This window comes from Ahaetulla prasina, chromosome 7 (genome assembly GCF_028640845.1).
Source record: "Ahaetulla prasina isolate Xishuangbanna chromosome 7, ASM2864084v1, whole genome shotgun sequence".
Taxonomy (NCBI): domain Eukaryota; kingdom Metazoa; phylum Chordata; class Lepidosauria; order Squamata; family Colubridae; genus Ahaetulla; species Ahaetulla prasina.
Window position 1 is genome coordinate 13379399 of NC_080545.1, and position 24750 is coordinate 13404148.

Below are 24750 nucleotides of genomic sequence, written 5' to 3' on the forward strand. Positions count from 1 at the left end.
CAGCGAGGCCTGATTGCCATCAGCCAGGTCTGGAGGCGTGGCCTGGGGGGAAAGTCAGGGGACGGAGGCCTCGTTATCTCCTCCACCTGACCTGCCTCTGGCTCCTGGAGCTGAGCCAGGGAAGCCGGTGCTCCAGAGGTAAATCCTGATGGCCCTTCCCCCTCACTTTCCAAGTCACTTTCTGGCAGAGGGCCCGGCTCGGGGGGGGGGGGGGGGCGCAGACACAACAGGCATAGAGCCATGCTGGTCACATGACCATGGAAATTATATGGACAATGCTGGCTCCTTTGGCCAAGAAACAGAAATGAGCACCGAGCTCTAGAGTCGGACATGGCTGGGCAGGGGAAACTCTTTTACCTTTTATTGCTTTTAACCACTTCACCAACCTGGCTTTCTTCTGCAGTAATAATACTTTAATTTGTGTATTAATTCTTCCACTAGATGGAAGAAAGTGAGGTGAAATAATTCCAGGTAGTGGCCTTGCCCCTGTACTGTACGTTAAAAAAGAAAGAAAAGAAAAAAGCATTGATTCCAGGCCTCGTCCAAATTTCTTTAGACTCCCTTCAGTGGTCCAATTCTGGAGAGTGGATGTTTAGATGGCAACAGAATAGCTCTGCAGAATCAGGAAATTGCTTTACAGGCATTTGGCGATTCATCACTTGCAGAAGTGGCCAGACTGAAGTTTTTTTCCCCCATGTGCAAAAGGCCTGTGACTAAATCAGGCTAATGTATGACTCTCTAATTGCTATTTATAATTGAGGAGCGCATGAAGCGAGGGCTCATGGCGGCTTCGCATTGGCAATGTCCTTGCCCTTCCCTCACTCCCACTCCTTAGCAATTAAAACAAAAATCACCCAGGGGTCGTTTGATAAAAAGCTTAATTTTATACAAATAGATTGTCACAATATATAGTGTAAGGATTACCTACTAATGGCTGAAGGCAGGGCTGGGCTGCTGGGGGGTTCGCAGTGGTTCGGGGGAACCTCTAGCTAAGATTCTGTGCAGTTTGGAGAACCCCCAAATTCCATTCCTGGCTGGCCCCACCCACCCCACTCCTCCCCTCCCAGGAGTCCCCACACGGCCCATTTTGGATGCAGGTAAGTGCAGGGTGCGGGCAGAGGATCAGGGAGGGTGAAAAATGGGCCTACCGGAGGTTCGGGAAGCCGGAAATGGGCCTGTTTCTGGCCTCCAGAAGGCCTCTGGAGCCTGGGGAGTCCATTTTCACCCTCCCAGAGGCTCGACGAAAGCCTCCGGAGCCCGAGGAGGCTAAAAACGCCCCCCTCCTTGCCGTGGTGCAGGAGGCCAACTAGGCCACGCCCACCATGGCCACGCCTACCCAGCAACAGGGCAGAGAACCCCTTGCTAAAATTTTTGAAGCCCACCCATGTCTGAAGTGCCAATTGCTATTAAGGACACTGGAACAGGGGTATGCATCCAACCTTGGCAACGTGAAGATTTGTGGACTTTGTGCATTTGCGCTGAGTCTCGCCAGCTGGCTGAAGGAGGAGGAGCGGCTGCTGCTTCTCGGCTCTTCCAGGCAGGCTCTGCTCTCCTCGGCTCTCCTCTCGGTTCTTCCAGGCAGGCTCTGCTCTCCTCGGCTCTCCTCTCGGTTCTTCCAGGCAGGCTCTGCTCTCCTCGGCTCTCCTCTCGGTTCTTCCAGGCAGCGGGCGATCTCTCGCCCTCTTCTCCACCACTCCCCCTTCTCCTCCTCCTCCTCTTGCGTTGCCGCCTCCCATTTTCAGAATGGGAGTGGGGAAAAAAATCGGGACGCAAGACAAATTATTAAAAAGCGGGACTGTCCCGCCAAAAGCGGGACGTCTGGTTACTATAAGAATTCCTCAACCAGCAATGGGAGTCTGGGAATTGGAATCCACAGGTCTTCAATTGACTAAAGCTGGATACCCTTGCTCTGGAACAAAGAAGTTGTTGGGTTTTTGTTTTTTTTCTTTTTAATGGGAACATTACTGGTGACTAAGGAATGTTTGGCAGGAAAAACCAGGGCCCGTTCATTTAAAAGCCGCTGTGTTTATGCAGAATTTTTTTGCGACCGGTTAAAGTTGTGACCAGTTGAATTTTCTACAGTGCCACGAATATGCTGCTTAGTGTAACACCTTTGAGAAGTGCCAGTAACCAAGAAAAGAAAAGAAAAAAGAAGAAGATAATGCTGTTTGGGGGTGGGAGGGGGGAATCACCAGTAGGAATATTTAAAGGAAAACACCATCCAACATAGCGAAAAGCAAATTGTTGTTAGTATTTGATTCCATTCGAAGAGCTGGAAAATTCTTCAGGCTAAAAAGGAAGGAGGGATGGAGGGGTTTTACACTGAATTTTTAATGTTGTAAAGCCGTGATGACGAACCTATGGCACACGTGCCACAGGTAGCACACAGAGCCATATCTCTGGGCATACGAGTGTTGCCCTAGCTCAGCTCCAGTGCACATGTGGGTGCCAGCCACCGGGGAGGGGGGTTGGGAAAGGCTGTTTTTGCCCTCCCCAGGCTCCAAGAAAGCCTCTGGAGCCTGGGGAGGGTGAAAAATGGGCCTACCAGGCCCACCGGGCCATCACATGCCAAAAGCGGGGGAACCCCAGGGGGGGTCATGCGCGTATGCATGGGGGGACAAGGCTCACTGGATTATGGGTGTGGGCACATGCATGCACAACCCCCCCGTGCTCTCCCCACTTTTGGCACAGGACAGCAAAAAGGTTAGCCATTCACTGTTTTAAGGTATAAGCCACCAGGAATCGGGGTCTCTGAGTTGGACAGCCATATAAATTTGTTTGCTAAATAAATAAATGAGATAAAATGAACGCTAGAGGGCAGCACAGGTATAAAAGATGCTGCTTTCCTAAACTTCAAACTGAGGGCGTTATGATGGTTGCTTGTATCCCTTCCCATGGTTCTCTCAAGTACTTTGATGAAACTCAGATACTTTGGCCACCTCATGAGAAGGAAGGACTCACTGGAGAAGAGCCGAATGCTGGGAAAGATTGAGGGCAAAAGAAGAAGAAGGGGACGACAGAGAACAAGGTGGCTGGATGGAGTCCCTGAAGCAATAGGCATGAGCTTAAATGGACTCCAGAGCAGGGATCTCCAACCTTGGTCCCTTTAAGACTTGTGGACTTCAACTCCCAGAGTCCCTCAGCCAGCTTTCCACAAGTCTTAAAGGGACCAAGGTTGGAGACCCCTGCTCCAGAGGATGGTAGAGGACAGGAAGGCCTGGAGGAACATTGTCCATGGGGTCGTGATGGGTCGGACACGACTTCGCAACTAACAACAACAATGGTTCTCTCCCAGGGAGTCACAGCAGCAGTAAAACAAAGAAAAAACAGAGATGGCCATCTGTATCTTTGTAGCTGTGCCACAGCCTGGAATATCCAGTTAGTTTTTAACTAACTCTTTATCCAACAACTAAACTTGGACTCTCACTGAGGCACTCTGCCTTCGCAATGGAGTTTGCAGCAGAAGTGCTCAAAACCGTTAAAAACAGAGGCAATTAAGGCAGTAACCTGAGAGATTTTTTTAAAAGTGGAAAGAAACTGGGCTGAGGACCATGCACTCAAGGAAAATAGTAGACCGCCATTTATATTTCAGAAGAACATACTGGAGTCGGGGAAAACTTTATAATGTGACACGAAACAGTGGTATTTTCTAGAACCGTCTCTCTTAACATGGCAACTTTTAAAAGATATGGACTTCCATTCCCAGAATTCTCCAGCCAGTTTGCTGAGAGTTGAAGTCTCATCTCTCTTCTTCTAGCTATATATCAGTGGTGGGTTGCTACCGGTTCGCCGGATTGAGCGAACTGGTAGCGGCCATGGCAGGAGGCTCCGCCCATCCTCCTGGATGCTTCTGAGCATGCGTAGAAGCTTCTGAGCATGCGCAGAAGCATCGCGCACGAGCGAACAGGTAGCAAACTAAATTGAAACCCAATACTGTTATGTATATATGTATGTATGTATGTATGTATGTATATGTATGTATCCAGAGGACTTTATCTGGATGAGGTCATCCCACTCAAGTCTTTGTTAAGTTACATTTGCTTTTATTTATTTATTTATTAATTTATTTATTATTTAAATTTGTATACCGCCCTTCTCCCGAAGGACTCAGGGCGGTTCACAGCCAGGTAAAAAATACACAATACACAATAAATACAATTAAAATACAATTAAAAAACTTATTAAATTGGCCACAATTAAAAATTTAAAATAAAAACCCATTAAAACCCATAGACTTAAAAAACTAACCCAGTCCAGCGCAGATGAATAAGTGAGTTTTAAGCTCGCGGCGAAAGGTTCGGAGGTCCGGAAGTTGACGAAGTCCTGGGGGGAGTTCGTTCCAGAGGGTGGGAGCCCCCACAGAGAAGGCCCTTCTCCTGGGCGTCGCCAGACAACACTGTCGCGCCGACGGCACCCTGAGGAGTCCCTCTCTGTGAGAGCGCACGGGTCGGTGAGAGGTATTCGGTAGCAGCAGGCGGTCCCGTAAGTAACCCGGCCCTATGCCATGGAGCGCTTTAAAGACGTTCACCAACACCTTGAAGTGCACCCGGAAGGCCACAGGTAGCCAGTGCAGCCTGCGCAGGATAGGTGTCACTCGGGGGGCACGAGGGGCTCCTCTATCACCCGCAGCTGCATTCTGACTAACTGTAGCCCCCGGATGCCCCTCAAGGGGAGCCCCATGTAGAGAGCATTGCAGTAGTCCAGACGAGACGTCACAAGGGCGTGAGTGACTGTGCAGAAGGCATCCCGGTCTAGAAAGGGGCGCAACTGGCGCACCAGGCGAACCTGGTGGAAAGCTCTCCTGGAGACGGCCGTCAAGTGGTCTTCAAAAGACAGCCGTTCATCCAGGAGAACGCCCAAGTTGCGCACCCTCTCCATCGGGGCCAATGACTCGCTCCCGACAGTCAGCCGCGGACTCAGCTGACTGTACCGGGATGCCGGCATCCACAGCCACTCCGTCTTGGAGGGATTGAGCCTGAGCCTGTTTCTCCCCATCCAGACCCGTACGGCTTCCAAACACCGGGACAGCACTTCGATAGCTTCATTGGGGTGGCCCGGTGTGGAAAAGTACAGTACTTTCAGTACTAAGAATTCAAGCTTGCTTCTAGTCAGGAGATAGAAAACGAAGGCCATGGAGATTATGAGCCTCTGTGCCTCCTATTTTTTCACTAAGTAGATTTATTTAGACCATTTTACTCCAGGGTGACTCGTGATCAGCAGCTAAATTGAATGCCATGGGACATCTAGTCACAATTCACACTACGTCTCCACCGCCTTCGGCATGACCTGAGTATAACTCATAAAATCATCTATTGCAATGTCCTTCTTGTCAAAGACTACTTCAGCTTCAATCGCAACAATACACGAGCACACAATAGATTTAAGCTTAATGTGAACCGCTCCAATCTTGATTGTAGAAAATATGACTTCAGTAACAGAGTTGTTAATGCCTGGAATGCACTACCTGACTCTGTGGTCTCTTCCCAAAATCCCCAAAGCTTTAACCAAAAACTATCTACCATTGACCTCACCCCATTCCTAAGAGGTCCGTAAGGGGCGTGCATAAGAGCACCAGTATGCCTACCATTCCTGTCCTAATGTTCCCTTTGATTGTATCCAATTTGTATGGTTATTTCATACTTATATATACTGTTGTGTTTGACAAATAAATAAAATAAATAATTAAATAAATAAGTCGGCTGATCTGAAAGGGATTTAAGTGCGACTGATTTAGTATGGATCCACCCCAAGGAATAGTTTTCATTTTGTTCTTGTAACAGTTGTAATTTTTTTATTTTTCAGTCCTAAGCCAGTCTGTCCTCTGGATCTACTCCCACTGTGTCATAAGATTAATCTTACAACTCCTGTGAGTCCAGAGCACCCAGCCAAAAGCATATTATATGCTGGATTCCTGAATTAATTCCTTGGCTCTTTATCTGATCCCATGAGCTTAGATTTGAAGAATTATCAGATAATTGGTTTATGCGCCGAGTTTGATTGGATCTTTCAATCATTCTTGAGGAAAAGACACACTCTTTTTTTCCAAATTATCCAAGGATCAAAATGACAATTTTGCCTACACAGAGATCATCCAGTGATGGACTCACGCAGTGCTAAAAGCAGGAGTGAAATCTACTTCCCTTCCCTTCCAGTTTGGAAGTACATGCTCCTCGTGCGCACTTTGCATACGGGCGCGCATCACGTGCACACTTGGACCCTCTGCGCATGCGCAGAGACTCAAAAAAAGGTTAAAACCAGGAAGTAATGACAAATGGGCGGGTGGACGGAGCCTCGTGCTGCTGCCACTACCGGTTCGCTGAACCACGTGCCCCTACCGGTTCAGGCAAACCGGTCTGAACCAGTAGCATTTCACCCCTAGCTAAAAGGCTGTATAAACTCATAATCCTCTAAGAGAGTTTTTGGATTGGAAAAAAAAAATAGAATGTGGTTTAATTTTGGGGGAAGAAAAAGTCCTCATGATCACTGATAACCATTTAATTGGAGAGCCAATTTGGTATAGTGGTTAGGGGGCTGACCTAGACACCAGGAGGTTGTGAGTTCTAGTCCTGTCAGGAAAGCCAGCTGGGTGGCTTTGGTCAGTCACACTCTCCCAGCCCAATCCATTTTACAGCGTTGTTGTTCTGAGGAAAATAGGAGGAAGGTGTATTAGGTATGTTTGTCACTTTGAGCTAACTGTAGAGTAATAAAAGTGGGATCAAAAGTCTAATCAATCAATAAATAATAGAAGGGCTTTTTCTTTGTTATACTTTGTTGTTGTTAGTTGCGAAGTCGTGTCCGACTCATTGCAACCCCATGGACGTTCCTCCAGGCCTTCCTGTCCTCTGCCATCTTCTGGAGTCCATTTAAGCTCACACTGACTGCTTCAGTGACTCCATCCATCTACCTTGTACTTTGTCGTCCCGTTCTTCTTTTGCCCTCCATCGTTCCCAGCATTAGGCTCTTCTCCAGTGAGTCCTTCCTTCTCATTAGATGGCCAAAATATTTTGAGTTTTCATCTTCAGGATCTGGCCTTCTAAAGAGCAGTCAGGGTTGATCTCCTCTAGGACTGACCGGTTTGATCGCCTTGCAGTCCAAGGGACTCGCAGAAGTCCTCTCCAGCACCAGAGTTCAAAGGCCTCAATTCTTTGGCACTCAGCCTTCCTTATGGTCCAACTTTCAGAGCCATACATTGCAACTGGGAAAACCAGAGCCTTGATTATACACACTTTTGTTGGCAGGGTGATGTCTCTGCTTTTTAGTATGCTGTCTATATTTGCCATAGCTTTCCTCCCCAGGAGCAAGTGTCTTTTCACTTCATGGCTGCAGTCCCCATTTGCAGTGATCTTGGAGCCCAGGAAAATAAAACCTGTCACTACCTCCATTTCTTCCCCATCTATTTGCCAGGAATTGAGAGGGCCAGACAACAATAACTTGTAATCCCATCATGTATCATGTTATCTGTTTTTGTTGTATGTGCTGATTTGCATCACAAGGACCTCCAAGAATGAGTAATTGCATTTTTCCAGTAATTTAAATCGTAGATATCCTGCCTTTCCACTAAAACCCTTCAAAGTGTTGCATCTTTTTGCAAATTTGCAACGTTTAGTTGTTCGTAACCTCCTCACCTATGACATTATGAGGACAATAAGAGTTTTCAATCAATATATCAATTAAAATAGAGCTGGAGGGGACCTTGGAGGAATGGTGATTTTGCGGTATTCTTCCCCTGCTACGCCCACCAAGCCAGGCCCACAGAACTAGTAGTAAAAAAAAAATTGGATTTCATCACTGCTTCTAGCTCAACCTCCTGCTCAAGCAGGAGACTGTATACTATTTCAGACAAATGGCTGTCCAGCCTCTTCTTAAAAACCTCCAGTGATGAAGCACAGCTACAACTTCTGCCGGCAAGCTGTTCCAAGCCGTTTTAGTAGAATATAGGTTCAACAAAGGTACCTCAACTAGCCTCAGGTTTTTTGCCAGATAAATCAGTTTGGCCTTCTCCCCTTTCTTCTAATTCAGCCGAAAGGAACCTTACAGCCCTTGGGAATTAAAAAGTGCAGAGAAAGTCCAGATTTCCTTAGGTTTCATTCACACACACACACACCGTCCCCCACCCAGATGAGATTAAGATGAGAAAGAGGAGGAGGAGGAGGAGGAGGAGGAGGAGGAGGAGGCAGACTGAATACAAGGAGAGACTTCCCAATTCTAAATGCTAAGCCTGGCTACGGAAGTGATGGAGATAAGAACTGTTGATCATTTGAATGGAACTTCTTAAAAGCACCCGGGAACATTTCTGCAGCTGATATCAAAGGTGCCCGAGATTTGAGAAAAGGAATTACAAAAAAACAATTTCTTCATGGAACAGCCAAGTTACAGTAATGGCCAAAATTGTGGAAACCTTTTGGGAAAAGTGTATTTTCTAAAACTAGCTAATACCACCACTTTGTTTTGGAGTAGTACCATAAAATTATATATCAATGGAAAGGTAATTTAATCAAGAATGTAATGCAATAACTTTAATGAAGGATTTGCTATTATAACAGCAGTTACAGTATAAAGAAGAAAAGTGAACCATGTAGAAAAAAATTAGATATTAAAAAATTATCACCAAGTCAATTAATACTTAGTTGGATAACCTTTAGCATGAATACGGCCTTACAATGGCTTCCCATGGAGTGATGTTATCACTCAGTCTTTCAGTTCTGCAGCTATTATAATGTGAAACCAAGACTGAATAATTGCTTCTATTAACTGGGTTTTATTGCTGGGTCTCTTCTGACTAACAAGTTTCTTTATTTGGCTCCATAGATTTTCAATTGGGTTAAGGTCTGGGCTATTCCCAGGCCATTCTAGCAGTGGAATAGGATTATCTTGAAACTCCCCCCAAAAAGTGGTGTTATTAGCCATCAAACCTTAAAAATACACTTTTTCCAAAAGGTTTCCACAATTTTGGCCACTAGTGTAGCATTTATTACAGAGGCAATTAAGAAGAGGTTTATTGCACTGTGGATGTTCACTAATCCAATAAAGCCAGGATCATATCTGCTACATCTTGTGGAAGTTCATGATGGGTCATTCTCACAATTCCTCGTTTGTTTGTTTGTTTTTTGGCCATTCTTCCCTCCCAGCACAAGGTGTGTTTGTATGTGCGTGTGTGAATGCACATACCGGCAGTACACCTATACCTTTCCAAAGAATATGCTTCAGGCATCTCCTGCAGTGGATTATAACTTATTTATTTAAATTTGTTTTAGCTGCCATGGGCCAACTCCCATGGACTCTCAGTGGCTTACAAAGAAAATCCATTAAAAACAGATAAAAAAAAACAAAACCACACTGCTCCACAGTCATGTTGATTGCCTGGCAACAGGGAATGCTTGTTTTGAAAGGTACATAAAAATGGGACAGTTTGAGTGACTGCTGACAGATTTTTTCATTACAGGATGTTACATATTGCTAATTAAATGTTCCTCGTTTCTTCCAAGCACTAAAATTACAACTGCTTTATTTGAGCGGTTTGCATTGGAAAAAGAGAATAGCGATCCATTGTTTGAAAGGAAAAAAAAATCTCCCAATAAATCGAGATTAAATTAGGAATTTCAGAGAACCATAGAGCTGGAAGGGATTTTGGAGGTCTTGCTAATCAGCCCCTGGCCCAAGGCTCTTCCATGTTTGTGCTCTGCAAACTTCTTTGAGATTTTAAAGGCATTCCAACTTTTTTTTTAAACAACTGTTCTAAGGAGCAAAACAAACAAAGAGCTCTGGAAACTAGCTTACCAGATAATCTATCCAGGTTTCATTATTTCTTGTCTTGGCGGTTGGACCTACAGAAGGGCCTGATCCTACCAGGAAAAAATGCGTAAGGGCTACAGCACTTTGAAAAGATAACTAAATACCTTAGTGGACCTCTTCAAACAGAAAAACCATCTCTCTCTCCCCCCACCTATCTATACTTACCTACCTACCCACCCCACCAACCCATCTCATCTCCCTACCTCTTCCCACATACTTACCTCTCCATCTCTACCTACCTACCTAAACCCATCCATCCAGCTGTATCTCCACCTATCTACCTCTACCTACCTACTTACCTACGTCTATCCACCTCTACCAACCGACCCATGTCTACTTACCTATCTCTAGCCATCTATCCATCCATCTCTACCTACTCTACCTATCTACTCATCCATCCCATCTCCCCTACAATGTGACATATCTCATGTTTGGGATTTTGGAGTATGGCTCTTTGCAGGGAGGGCAGTCAAAAAAGTCAAGTTTCTGTTAATAGATCCTTGCAATACTGTAGAATTAGTCCATCTTCCTACCCGGACTTGGTAGGCTGACAATGGTTGTGACCATCACTTGCATTTTGAGCATCCCTCCTTGCAGATACCTCAGGCTGTAGGCTGTGTGGGAAAGGAAGGTGTTCAGTCTAGATGTGCTCCAACAATTCTGTAAATTCCAAGGCGTGCCTGTTGCAATTCTGGATTGTTATACAGTGCATTCCCTGGTAAGAAGGATAGTAGGTATTGCAATGCTCTCTGGAGGGATCAGCTTGGAAATTGCACTGTATGCAGAATGGGTAGAACAGGATGTCATTCTTATTACATCACAATCGTTTTTAAGAAGCTGATGGTTTCCCATGACGGGGTCTGGAGAACTTAACCCATTCATAAACCCCTAGACATTTTCACCCAAGAATGGCCAGATGTTTGATACAAGGATAGCCTGTGGGTCTCCTCCTCATAAAACGTTAAGAAGTCTGGAAAAACGGAAGTGTCCCATGTTAGCCATACTTGATCGAAGACTGTTAATGAAGGAAAGAACATAAAAGCTAACAGAACAACAGAGTTGGAAGAGACCCTGGAGGTCTTCTAGTCTAACCCCCTGCTTAGGCAGGGGACCCTATGCCATTTCAGACAAATGGTTATCCAACATCATCTTAAAAACTTCCAGTGTTGAGAGCACCCACAACTTCTGAAGGCAAGCCATTCCACTGGTTAATTGTTCTCACTAGGAAGTTAGGAAATTTCTCCTTAGTTCTAGGTTGGTTCACTTTGATTAGTTTCCATCCATTGTTTCTTGCCTTGCCTTCTGGTGATATGGAAAATAAGTTAGCCATCTCTTCTTTGTGGCAGCGCCCCCAATATTGGAGCACTGCTATCACGTCTGTCTTTTCACAAGACTAGACAACCCCAATTCCTGCAACCGTTCTTCATATTTTTTAGCCTTTCGTCCTCTAATCATCTTTGTTGTCCTTCTCTGCACTCTTTCTAAAACCAAGTCCAAAACTGTAACTTAAAATAATCTCTGTTATTGGTTTAAATAAAAGCCTTTATGAAAGTTTTTTGTTCTTTCCTTCTGTTCCATCACGTCCATTTCTCAGACACTGCCTAAATGCTTTTCTCGGCAAGGTTTTTCAGAAGTGGTTTGCCATTGCCTCCTCCTTAGGGCTGAGAGAAAGTGGCTGGCCCAAGGTCACCCAGCAAGCTTTTGTGCCTAAAGCAGAACTAGAACTCAATTTCTAAGGTTGGTGCCTTAGCCAAACTACCAAACTGGGTCTCATTTCTGAAAGTTAAGAGTTGACAATCAGGATTCCTTTTAATTGTGAAACATGTCTCCATTATTTTTTCCCCTCCTCAAAGAAAATGAGCAGTTTCAGTCTTCCAACCTGCTGTACTTCAGATTTCAAGTTCCCTATAAATGAAGTTATAAAATTTGTCAGGAAACTGGGAAAATGAGACAGACATTGACAGCAAGACAGAGCTGCCAAGGTTCAGCCAGCATTTTCCTTGAATGACAGAACCTTGTAGAAGGAAGCTTGTGGACTTCAACTCCCAGAATTCCCCAATCTTAAAGTTGTCAAAATTTGATACCCCGGACATAGAACTTTTTTTTTTTTTGCTTTGCAGAGATTGGACTAGAACGTAAAAAAAAGAGAACTGTTTCCAAGATATTTAAGATGCCTTTTGAACTCTTCTGACCTTTTAAAAATAGTACATTTTCCTTCAATCCTAGATACCAAATATTGCTCTTCCATACATACAATTACAGGTAGTCCTCGAACTTCTGACCGTGACGGGGACCAGAATTTCCATCACTAAGTAAGGCAGTGGTTAAGCGAGTCATGCCCATTTTACAACTTTTTTCGCCACAGTTGTTAAGCAAATCATTGTGGTTCTTAAATGAATCACATGGTCATTAAGAGGATCCAACGTCTCCAACCATAACTCTGAACAGTCGCTAAATGAATGGCTAAATGAATAGTCCTCGACTTACACAACAGTTCATTTAGTGACTGTTCAAAGTTACAACAGCACTGAAAAAAGTGACGTATGACCATTTTTCATAGTTACGACCTTTGCAGCATCCTGATTCACGTGATCAAAATTCAAATGCTTGGCCACCTCTTCATATTTATGACAATTACAGTGTCCCTGGGGATCATGTGATCCCATTTTGCAACCTTCTGACAAGGAAAGTCAATGGGGAAGCCAGATTCACTTAACCATGTTACAGCAACTGTGTCAAAAAAGGTCGAAAATAGAGCAAATATCACTTAACAAAGGCCTTGCTTAGCAACATAAATTTTGGGCTCAGTTGGGGTTTTAAGCGGACCTGTATTCTGAAATGTTATTTATTTTTACTTTCATTCCAGGAGAAATAGACTTTTAATACATGACAAACTCCATTTGATTCTTCCGTTTTTTCAAAGGCACAATGTAGTATTTTGGAACCTGCCCTGCAAAACCCCGGATTCCACTAGAGATTTTTGAGCAGAAAGACATTTATAACTGCTATGGTTTGAGAGACTCGGAGGGCAAGCTAATGGGGTCCATCTGTGGAGTATTTTGCAAACTGAAAGAAAATAATGTTTCAGGGTTTGGTGGTTAAAACCTGATCCCCTTACAACAACAAAAGCATGTTTTGTCAAGTAAGACTCGAGTACTCCCAAAAGGTAAGAAAAAGAAACTTTTAAGTTTTCCAGATGTCTTGACATTTTAAATAAATAATTGAGCTGTTGAAGAACACTGGTCTGCCTTACGGATAACTCAGCATAAGCTTCTAGCCAAAATTTCTCTCGTTTTTTTCCAAGCTAATCTATCTTGGAGGGTCAGTTCTGCCACCCTTATATGATATCACACATAATGGAAATCTTTCAGATGGGAACAATTTGAAGGAGGAGGAAAAGGGGGGGATCTTTAACCCTTTATCAGCCTGTACTTGCTTATCAAACTCTCACCTTTATCCGTTGTAAACTAATGTTAAATTGTGAACACTGCACTTGATTGCAGTGTGATTGCAATCATTGCACTTGATTGCAGAAAATATGACTTCTGCAACAGAGTTGTTAATGCTTGGAACTCATTACCTGATTCCATAGTCTCTACTCAAAATCCCAAAATCTTCAACCAAAAACTGCCTACTATTGACCTCACCCCATTCCTAAGAGGACTATAAGGGGCGTGCATAAGAGCACAAAAGTGCCTACCGTTCCTGTCCTATTGTTCCCTTTATTATACCAAATTAATATAGCTGATGCATATTCTTTACTTTTATATAAATATATTTTCTTCATAATATGTTTTTTTTACTTATGACAATGTTTGTGTATACTGTTGTGACAAAATGAAATTAAAAAACAACATGGCTCTAAAATCACATCACGAACTAGCCACATTTTAGTCTAGCAGCATGGAAGAACCCAGCTTAAAAAAACAACAACCCGGAGCTAAGTGGATCAAACCAATCTTTATTGCAGTCATTAACCAGCATACCGAATTTACTGAATAAGCTATGATTTGGCTAACCATGAGCTTGTCATGTTCAAAACCCAGCCAGCTTGTGTTAAGTAATTGAGTCATCCCAATAAATATGTTTTATAGCCTGTTCTGCACCACATAACATTGGGTGAACGAAACATATTTAATTGGTCCTTTTATCAGGTCCCCTGCCTGAACCATATACCTTATCACCTGAATCTGCACAGCATTCTTGGTTAAAATGTGATTGGCTTGTTTATGATTGTGCAAATATACCCTGAGTGCACTACCCTAAAATCCAGGGGCCAACCTGCATTCATGGCTTATGTAGTCAGGGTCTCCTGGCTCCTAGGCCAGCACCTTAACCACTAGACCAAACTGGCTCTCTTGATGTCCTTACACAACTGTATATAGTAAGTCAAGTCACCTTCAAAGTTCCAAAAGTCACCCCCTCCATGGTCATGTGATCACACTTTTGACACTGGGGCAACTGAGTCACATTTACAGCTGTTTGCAATGTTCCATGGTGACTTGACCACCTTTCGCAGTGGTTTTCATGAAAACTGGCATTTCTGGTTTTCAGCCAAACTGCACTCATAGCAAACCATAGGTTCGCCTTATGACCCTGGTGATTCACTTAACAACTGCAATAAAGGTCATAATAATGGGTCAGTCATATGATCAACTATGTTACAACCAACATGTTATGATAGTGAAGGTTAGTCTCCATTATGGTGATAATGCAAGACAAGGTCGTAACCACAAACAACACCTGTACTGTTCTTATAGTTAAAAGCCAGTTTTGCGCAGTGATGAAGGCATCAGGCTAAAAACTGGGAGACCTCGAGTTCTAGTCCAATCTTAAGCAACAAGCCAGCTGGATAATTTTGGACCAATAACTTTCTCTCAGCTCTAAGCAGGAAGCAATGCCAAACCACTCCTGAAAATCTTGCCAAGCCAGTCTCTGAAAATTGGATACAATTGAACAAAAGGAGGGGAAAAAAACCTTAAAAATATGATCGGCATTCATAAAGGTTCAATTTTCCTGCAATTTTTTTTTATAAATGCAGGATCGTTTTAGAGTTTGAGTGAACAGACGCAACAGAAAGTGACTTGTTATCAAAAAAAAGTATGCTTTTAAGTTTGATAAATACAACCAAGTTGTGTGTTCTGTGATAATATATTTATCAACCTAAAAAGTGCAAAATAATTGTAGGTTTATTGAAAGGTATTGTAGCCCCATCTTTATTACACAAAAACTCTATACTGTAGGGTAACTTCCTTTCTTTAAAATTCTCTTATGGGATAAAATGTTTCTTGGGAGATTTTTGTCAAGCCGAAGGACCAACGTAGAAATATTCTTTCCTTCGCTAAGATTCTATACCTTCCTGTCTCTAACCCTCCGAGTGTATTTTGTTTCAGATTCTTTATTAGTTATGAAGTATTAAAAGTTTAGGGATTGAAGATGAAATCCTAAATACTTTTCCTTGTAAATCTAGCTAAATTCAGCAACTCCCGCTCCTATTAGATTTAATCCTCCATTCAGTTCCGGGGTGATGAAGATTCCCTCCCTAGGCAAGTACAGGCAGTCCCTTGACTTACAACCAAAATTGGGCTCCAAGTTGCTAAGCGAGATTTGTTAAGTGAGTTTTGCCACATTTTATGACTTTTCTTGCCACTGTTAAGTGGAATAATTGCAGCTGTTAAATTAGCAACCCGGTTGTTCAGTGAATCTGCTTATGAGGTGGTGCAAAGGGTGATGGCATGACCCCGGGACACAGCAACAGTGATAAAATATGAACCAGTTGTCAAGCACCCCAATTTTGATCAGGTGACCATTGGGGCTGCTGCAATAGTCGCAAGTGTGAAAAATGGTCATATAAGTCACTTTTTTTTCAGTGTCGCTGTAACTTTGACCGGTCACTAAATGAATTGTTGTAAGTCGAGGACTACCCGTAGGAGGCATCATCATGGTTATTTTTACCACAAGGTGTGAAAAATTCAGTCCCAACTGCTGAGCTGCAACAGCCGGAAACCCAGATTGGTTATAACTCGAACCAATTGGGCTCAGCTCTTCCTTTCCTGGCTGAGGTTCCCTCTTAATGTCCCTGGACTCCCGTTTTTTTTCTAGGTTCACACGACCCACCACCCCGGATCTCATCCTAGGTTCATTCGAGGGGGCAGTTTAAGGAAGGATAGTTAATCCAGAGCATCGTGGTGGTGGTGGTGGTGGGGAAACACCCGCCCGACACGCATCCTTCCCAACCCTCGCTTAGCCCTAGAGCGTCCCTGCGCGCGAAACCCGTGTACGGGGGGGGGGAGCGGGAGGGTGTCCGACGCGCGTGGGAACTCGCAAGCCGCGGGTAGAACGAGCGGACCCGAGTTTCCCGCAGGCACGGCGTCCCCTTTGGAAAAGCACTTGTCTTGACCGAAAAGACAAAGGGAACAAAAGCGCTCTGCGGCAGCCCGGTCCACATTCCTCGGGAAGAAAGGAGGCGTCTGGCGGGCGGGCAAGGCAAGGCAGCTCCCTTCGGCCGCTGAATCCCGCCTCGCTTCTCCCTCCTTTCCTTCGCCCGGTAGGCGAGCCCTCGGAGGCCCCGGCACACGGGCTTCTCCTCAGCGACCCCACGCCGGAACCTTCTTTTCCCTCAGAGAGAGAGAGAGAGAGAGAGAGAGAGAGAGAGAGAGAGAAGGGACGCTTCACCTGGCGCGAGCAACGGCCGCCTTTGTGCCTGCGCGCCCTCACGCTCGGCCCGAAAGTAGTTCCGACCAGGCCGGTCCAGAGAGAGAGAGAGAGAGAAATAGAGAGAGAGAGAGAGAGCGAGCGCGGCGGCCGAGGCCACATCACCGCTTTCCGTGTGTGGAAAAAGTGGAAGGAGTGGTGGTGGTGGTGGGGGGGGCAAAGGAGTCCCTCCGGAATGCGGCAGGGGCGGCTCCTGGCGCGTCCTCGGGAGGGGGAGGAGGGCGGCGGAGGCGGCGGAGGAGGCGTGAAGGGGCTGAGCTCTCCCGCGCCGTCGGAGCCTCTCTCGGCTGTTCTGAGAGGGAGGGAAGGAAGGAGAGCCGCGTCTCCCGCGCGCCTGTGGATGCGGCTGAGGGAAAGAGAAGGAGGAGGAGAAGGAGGAGGAGAAGAAGGCGGCGGCAGGAGGAGGAGGAGGGAGCGGGGAAGAGGAAGAGGAGGAGGGCGCTTGCCTGAGCGAGCCCGGGAGCGGAGCCAGGGCGGAGACGGAATGCGCCCCTGCGCCGCCCCGGGTTCCCAGCCGGCTGAGGGGGAAGCGGCTCCCTGAGCAGGAAGGCGAGAGAAAGGCGAGAGAGCCGGCGCCCTATATTCCCCGCCTTTGGCTGCCTGAGGAGGCGACGATGGAGGGCCGGGCTCGCGTCCCTTGCCCTGGGCCGAGTAGCAGCTGATAGCAGCGCCCGTCTCTCCCGCCCTCGCCCGGCCTTCCCTCCGCGCGGGCCCCCTTCGGAAGCATGAGCGGGCAACCCAGGAGGAGCAGCAGCAGCAGCAGCCGCCGCCGCCGCCCCCGGCCGCCGCCGGCTCCTTCCTCGGCTCCCGAGTCTCCGCCGCGCCGCCGCCGCCGGTGAGAGCCGGCCGACCGACCGAGGTGGGGGGGGGGGAGAAGAAGATGGGCGCCGTCCTGCGGAGCCTCCTGGTCTGCGGCTTGTGCGCTTTGGCGAGAGGTAAGGCGAGGCCGGGCCGGGCCGGGCTGGGACCTCCCGAGCGAGGAGACACAAAAGACGCTTCCCGGCGTTTGTTTTTTCGCGCTCGGCGAGGCGGGTTCACTTTTCGTGGGCTTTCTTCCCCTTCTCCTCACCCACGCGGGGGTGTTGGGGTTTCCCCCCCCCCACCGCCTCACAAAGTTGGCGGCTGTCCGGTCGCTCTGCGGAGCCAGGAGAGATGATGGGGCTTGGAGGCGAAAACCCTGGATAGGTGGGTCGCCCGGCCGCCGCCGCCCCCGGCTGGGGTTTCTTGGAAGCCGAGAAGGCTTCTCCGTGGGACAGCCTCGCGCGTGGGGAACCTGGGAAGCAAAAAAAACCAAAAACGCCGCTCAGGATTCCTCCGTGGAATATATTCGTTATATATATTGGTTGCTCTGGACTTTCTCCCAGATTTAATCAAAAAAAAAAAAAAGTGGCTTGGAAATCGAAGGCGGCCCTGGAAAAAAAACAGCAACGTGGTAAACGGTGCCTCCTCCTGCTTTTGCCATGCACAACAAGTGAAGTCTTTTTCTCTTTTTGTATTGTATATATACAGGTAGTCCTCGACTTACAGCGGTTCGTTTAGTGACTGTTCAAAAGTGTCGGACGGTGCAGGGGGGGGAAAGCGACTTTACGACTTGAGGGGGACAGGGACTGTTGCTGCCCTCCCTCCAGTGGTGGTGATCCCAAATCCAAACGCTTGGCAACTGACTCGTATTTGTGACGGTTGTTGCAATGTCTCTCTCCCCCCTCCCCCCATGGTGTGTGTATGTATGTGTCCCCTTTGGTGACCCTTCCTGACATGTAAATTCAGTGGGGAAGCAGGATTCACTGAACAACGGTTTTGACTGATTTAAAAACTGCCAAACAACCGCAGGCAGGAAAGGTAGTAATCGTAAAAAAATGGGGCAAATTCGCTGAACAAATGTTTCACTTAGCAACGGAAATGTTGGCCTCGATTGTGGTCATAAGTCGAGGACTATCTGTACGATGTTTTAAATCACTGAGTTGCAGCCTCAGGAGGAAAAACTGGGCTGTGACGCCCAAGAAAAAAAAACATGTTTAGTTTTAGTTTAGCTTTAGTTGGTTGGTCGTTTCCCCACTGATCCAAACTAAGGAAGTAGTTTGCATATTGCTTAATCGAAGTCTGTTATCCAGTTTAATGTTAATCGAGTACTGTTATCAGTATCACACAGTTTTTTGCATTAGTTCTCAGTGGCAAGCTGTAGATGCTTAAAAGTAATTCTAACTTCCTTATGCTATAATGGGAGGAAAATAACACAGCTGCTTTTTCTGTAAGGACCTGTATCATTCTTGAAAAATTCTCCTTCCAGGGATGTTTTCTGTTTTGTTTTGTTTTTTAGATGAACTTTTAGAGGTTGAACTAGGTTGGAGGGAGTCCCAGAAAATCAGTAATAATGGGGAAAATATGTTCCTATTCCAGGAATATTTGCCAGATAAGCTGTTTTCCTATAGAAATCATGTGCATGCTTAAATTCATGGTGGAGTATCAAATTTTCCACTTGAAGAGTTATTCGGAGAGAGAAAAAATGTTTGCGTGAACTTTTTTTCCTGCATAAAATCTACTTGTGTTGCGTTTTCTATAAATAATCAGATTAAGGAGCACCCACAGCAGATGTGAAAGATTCAACATGTTCTATGACAAAGTGTTTTTGATTTTTTTAAACGAAAGTCCCGCTATGTATTTCCATATTTCTGTTAAGCTTCGTAAACCTTTTGCCATTTATGAGGAAAAGAAGGTAGTGTGTAGTCCATGCTGCATTTTATTTTCCCTCCCTGTGTTGATGCCAGAAATGGAATTTGGAACAATCATCAATAACTTTTATTTGAGAGTTAATTGGAATTAATGAATATGGCGTAAAAGAAGTGTTCCTTCTTGGAAAAGAACAAGAATTGGTTTCTTGTTCAGGACTTATTGGAAAGAACACAGCTGTCCAAAAGCAAGCTGGCATCTTGTCTGTGGACCCAATTAAAAATTAAAAGCAGTCGAGGCAACAAATGGGAGAAGTGGATGATCGCCCTAGTGGACGATTATTTAAATTAGAGCCAACAGTGTGCGGCAGCAGCCAAAAAAGCTAATACAATCTTTGGTTGCAGAAGCATAGAATCAAAATCACGTCAAGTATTAGTACCTTTCTATAAAACCTTAGTAAGACCATACCTGAAATACTGCATCCAGTTTTGGTCACCACATTACAAAAAAGATGTTGAGACTTTGGAAAAAGTGCAGAGAAGAGCAACTAAGATGATTAAGGGCCTGGAGACTAAAATATATGAAGAACAACTGCAGGAATTGGGTTTGGCTAGTCTAGAGAAAAGAAGGACTGGGGGGGACATGATAGAAATATACCAGTATTTGAGGGGCTGCCACTTATTTTCCAAAACACCAGAAAGCAAGACAAGAAACGATGGAAATTGATCAAGGAGAGAAGAAACCTAGAATTAAGGAGAAACTTCCCAACAGTGAGAACAATTAACCAGTGGAACAGCTTGCCTACAGAAGTTGTGGCTGCTCCCTCACTGGAAGTTTTTAAGAAGAGACTGGACAGCCCCCACTTGTCTGAAATGATATAGTTTCCTGCTTGAGCAGTGGGTTGGCCTACAAGACCTCCAGTGTCCCTTCCAGCTCTATTCTGATTGATTGATTGAGGCCTATATGTATTAAATGAAGGAATTAAAAAGTTCAGGTGGTAGCGTAACATTTCATTTGGACCCCTGCCTGTGTTTTCAAAAATGCCAACACATCAGTGGTGATTTTCACTTACCTTCGCTACCGGCTCGCAACTGACAGCGCGCACAGCGCTTCTGCACATGCGCAGACTGACTGTGATGACCTCCGGGTGGGTGGGCGGAGCCTCTCATTGGTGCTGCTACCAGTTCGCGGGAACCTGGGCAAACCGGTAGAAACCCACCACTGCAGCACATCCAAGACACATGAAGCATTTCCTTGGATCTGCTGTATTTAGACATAACACTACCCCCTGAAATGAATGGGACCAAAACATAGCAAAAATTATTCTAGGAAGGTTGCATAGAAGAAACTTGTTTGAGGTGCAGAAGGAATTACTGTCCTTATTTTTTCCGAGATCATTTAGGCCAGTGGCCCCCAACCTGTTGAGCTCCAGGAAGAGAGGTTTTTCCACAGACTGGAGGGGGCTTGGTTTCATGTGCTGCCTGCATTCTGCAGATGGGGCTTTGCTTGTTTGCGCATCCCAGCTTCTGGCATGCTGTGGCCCGGTGCCAGTCCACGGATCAGAAGTTGGGGACCCCTGTTTTAGGGTACAACCAAATGGCGACATTAAAATATCCATGAACTGGTAGGAAAGTGCTAAAACCTATTATGTCTTAGTGACAAAACCAAAAAAAGGGTGCTAACCTTCCTGTTTTAATGCAGAACAAGGTCAAGAAAGTGGTTTTCTTAGCCATCATCTTTCCTCTTATTACATGTTTCCCGCATCAAGCATCCCACCTAACAACTCTTGGCTCGGAAGTGCTGCTTACCTGTGACCTCGCAGCCAAGCTATTTCTCAGCAGGGCTCTAGTGCTTTTCTAAAAGAGTGTTAAACCTATGCTAAACCTTCTCCCATTTGTTGCCATTAGGTCTAACTTTCTTGGTGTTACTTTCCCACCGTCTCTTGCATTCTTTTTAATAGAAGCCGTGGAAACCCTGTATGTGTATGATGGTGACAGGACCACCCATGGACAGCTGGCAGAACCATAATTTGGATGGTTTAAATCAGCTTTCCACGCAACACAAAATTAACACACTCTCTTTACATATAGGTTTAGCCTCTTTCAAAGGAGTGTTTAATTTGTGTTCACAAAGAACCCATGGAGGTCCTATAAACATCATGGAAAGCATCAGTCAGACTTTACACAGACAATGCCCAATTTAAGCTGTGTGCCCAGAGCTTAAAGTGGGCAAGAGAAACTGTGCAGACCTCATCCCTGACTGTGTTATCACTGATGAAGCATGTTAGGTCATGTCTATAGCAAAATAAAAACAACTTTGTCGACAGAGAAAACATTGTTTGGGACACCCAATGGTGACTTTAAGCTGCCTCAGCTGTTGGTCGGACTTGAGATGAAGATAAGGTCATGAGGATATCAAATCTGGGGAGGGGGTGAGGAGTCATGCGTTTGTTGTTTAGCTCTGTGCCTGCAGAGTTGTGTTCCGTTGTCTTAGGTTGGAACTGGCTGAGCTAAGGAAGAAGAGAAGTTGAGTTGTGATTGTGAAATGTTCCATTTTGTATGCCTTTGAAAGAATAATGACAAAGCTTGGCCCCGTAGATCAATGAAAAAACATTCTTCTCTAAGGGGCGGCTCCTCTGATGTGGTTCAGAGCATTGGCATAAAAGTCAAAGAAATACAATATATATTTGCTTCTCAAGGATGGAGAGCCTTTACCCCCTCCCCCCAATAGAATACACATGAAGTGTCATCCTTCTCCATGCAATTTGTTGCCAGCTGTGTGTGTATGATAAGTTGCACAGATATGGGGCTTCTTCACTGGGCTGGAGTTAAAGGGAAAAGACTGCTGTGATGCTTCTTGAAACAGCATGGGAAAAGGTTGCGTGCTCTGCATGCATTCACACATGCTCTGAAGGACCTTTTCCCTTTCAGTTTGAAATACTGCACAGGAGTTATTTTTATTGCCTGGTTGGTGGTTGGTATATTAATTCTCAAACAACGGTATAGCAGAGGGGCTACAGTACAATATTTTTGTTAGACTGGAGAGACCTGATTTCAGTTTGCCACTGACTAAATGTGAACCAGCTACTAGTGTGCCATCTGTATGGGGTATGTTCAGCCTGGCTAGGAGAGGGTTCCTGATTCAAGCATTATGTTCACTCAGTTCCATATCTGGAGGGATTTACTTAACAGAATAACAGTTGGAAGGGGCCTTAAAGGTCTTCTAGTCCAACTCCCTGCTCAAGCAGGAAATCCTGTACCATTTCAGACAAATGGTTGAGCAATCTCTTCTTAAAAAATTTCCAATGTTGGAACATTCACAATTTCTAGAGGCAAGTTGTTCCACTCGTTGATTGCTCTCACTGTCAGGAAATGTCTCCTTTGTTCTAGATTGCTTCTCTCCTTGATTAGTTTCCATCCATTGCTTCTTATCCTGCCTTCAGGTGCTTTGGAGAATAGCTTGATTCCTCTTCTTTGTGATAACTCTTTAGATATTGGAAGACTGCTATCATGTCACCCCCAATCCTTCTTTTCATTAAACTAGACAGACCCAGTTCCAGCAAAGTAAACCTAATGTGTTTACTTGAAAGTAAGCGCATCAGATTTCAGGGTGTCTTATTCAAAGCTTCGTTCTGTAGTATTTCTTGTAAATTTTGGAAGACTTAATTTGTTTGGGTGTTGTAGCAGAAACAGTTGGCTGAGACTAAGAACTCTATTGTTGAGGCATCTGATGACATGGGCTTTGTTTGGGAAAAATGCTGTTAGCCTTTCTGAGTTCTCAAGAAAATTTGCTTTGCATAACTACTAGCACTTAATGGGGTTATTGATATGGGAGCAGGCAAATTTTGTACTTGCTGGCTAATACGTAAATGAAGTAGAGCTATGTTTCCCAACCTTGGGTGCTTGAAGTTGTATGGACTTCAACTCCTAGAATTCCCCAGCCAGCATTTTTCATGGTGGTTGTTAAATAAATCATATGGTTGTTAAGCAAACTCTGATTGTTCGGTGAACCCATTCTTCCAAATAGACATTTTTTGTTGGAAACTGTCAAAAATACTATAAACCAGCAAAAAAGTCACAAATTATAGTCACATGATTGTGGGACACTGCAACTGGACGTCATAAATTACTCCAGCTATTGTTGTTTTAAAAATAAGTTATGATTTGTTGGGTTATGTAAATCTAGCAAATTTTGTTTGTACATCCAATCATGGTTAAAAAAATAATGGTTTAGTGTAGTTTAATTCAATTGTCCTACATTTTATGAAGAACTTTTTAAAAAAACACCCTGAGATGCTCAAGTATTTCTTCCTTTATAGCTCACATCTAACAAGATCAGAACCTTTTTTTTTTTTTTATTCAAAAAGTTTTTATTAGTCAAAAAAGGTTTATACAAATACATATCAAGTATGGTAAATTTTCATTTTTCTTATCTAAAATAAGAATTTTACTCAAATTTTTTAACACATACAACAGCCATAAGGCAAGCAGGTGACACGAAGTAGCTAAGTTTGCAAATTTTAAATACGTAATAAAGAAGAGTCAAGAATAATCAGAATATCGTACAAAAGAGAATAAGGAAAACCAACACAATCCCAAATATCTTTATCACTTCCTAGTTTTGGATCTCAGAACTCTGGGTTCAGCCTGACCCAACTCCAGGGCGCAACAGCGGCAGCCGCTCAGCCCCATGATCTATAACCTCCCCTTCTTCAATTCCTGGATCATCTGATTCCAGGAAGGCTTTGTGTTCCTCCACATAGGCCGTAGCCTCCACAATTGTACTGATTTTTTCGTAATGCCCTCCCGGAAAATCATCAATCCTCTGGCATCAGCCATCTGAAGCCCACTCCTTCTGGTACAATTTGCTTGACAAAAATAATATTTCTTTCTTTTTCACGTACCTGTCTGGGAATCTGCCTCAGAATGGCTATCTCCTGCCCCTGTAAATCAGTGCCCCACTCCTATGTTTTCTAAGAATTTCATCTCTCGTCTCTCTTCTCACAAATTTGACATGAACCTCTCTGGGAACTGCATGCGTGCGTGCATATTGCGAATTAACTCTATAAACTCGATCCACATCCCAATTCATGAAATCAACACCTCTCCCAAGAAATTCTCCCAACAATTTAGTCACAACATCTCTCAAGTCTTCTTGGTCCACTTCTTCCAAATTTTGAAACCTAAGGAAATAAGACATTTTATCCATCTGTGGTCAAGCACAGCATTGCCTGTCGTCTCCTCTCTTTTCTGCACTGCCCGCATCTCACCCTCCAAACCTTCCACTTTCTGCTTGTTTTCTGCTGAGACTTGTTGAGTATCCTTTAAATCCTTTTGGATAGTCACAATTTCTGCTCTTATTTCATCCAATTTCTTGTCCATATTGGATAACTTTTCCAAAATTCTCTCCATCTCTCCAGCAGTTGGTCTCTGACCTTTGCCATTTGAAAAAAAGTATTCAAAATCCTCAGGCAAGCACAGTATCCTTGTAATTTCCTCCGGATCCACCAGGGGCACTCACAGGAGCAACGAGTCCAGAGTACAGTTAGTCAACCAGGAAGCCGAAGGAAGTGATGTC

The 24750-nt window shown here is 44.7% G+C and overlaps 1 protein-coding gene across 2 annotated transcripts in view; it reads left to right on the forward strand.

The window, feature by feature from the left end:
* The first annotated feature begins 16896 nt into the window (after window positions 1–16896).
* The window catches only part of LRP6 (LDL receptor related protein 6), an 84256-nt gene continuing 76402 nt past the window's right edge, over window positions 16897–24750 (forward strand). Inside the window, exon 1 of one of the 2 annotated variants that reach the window (XM_058190652.1) lies at window positions 16897–17441. In XM_058190652.1, the coding sequence (XP_058046635.1) occupies window positions 17387–17441 (55 nt within the window). In that variant the 5' untranslated portion in view covers window positions 16897–17386. The remainder of the gene's footprint in view (window positions 17442–24750) is intronic. The other variant, XM_058190651.1, reaches the window with a different exon arrangement.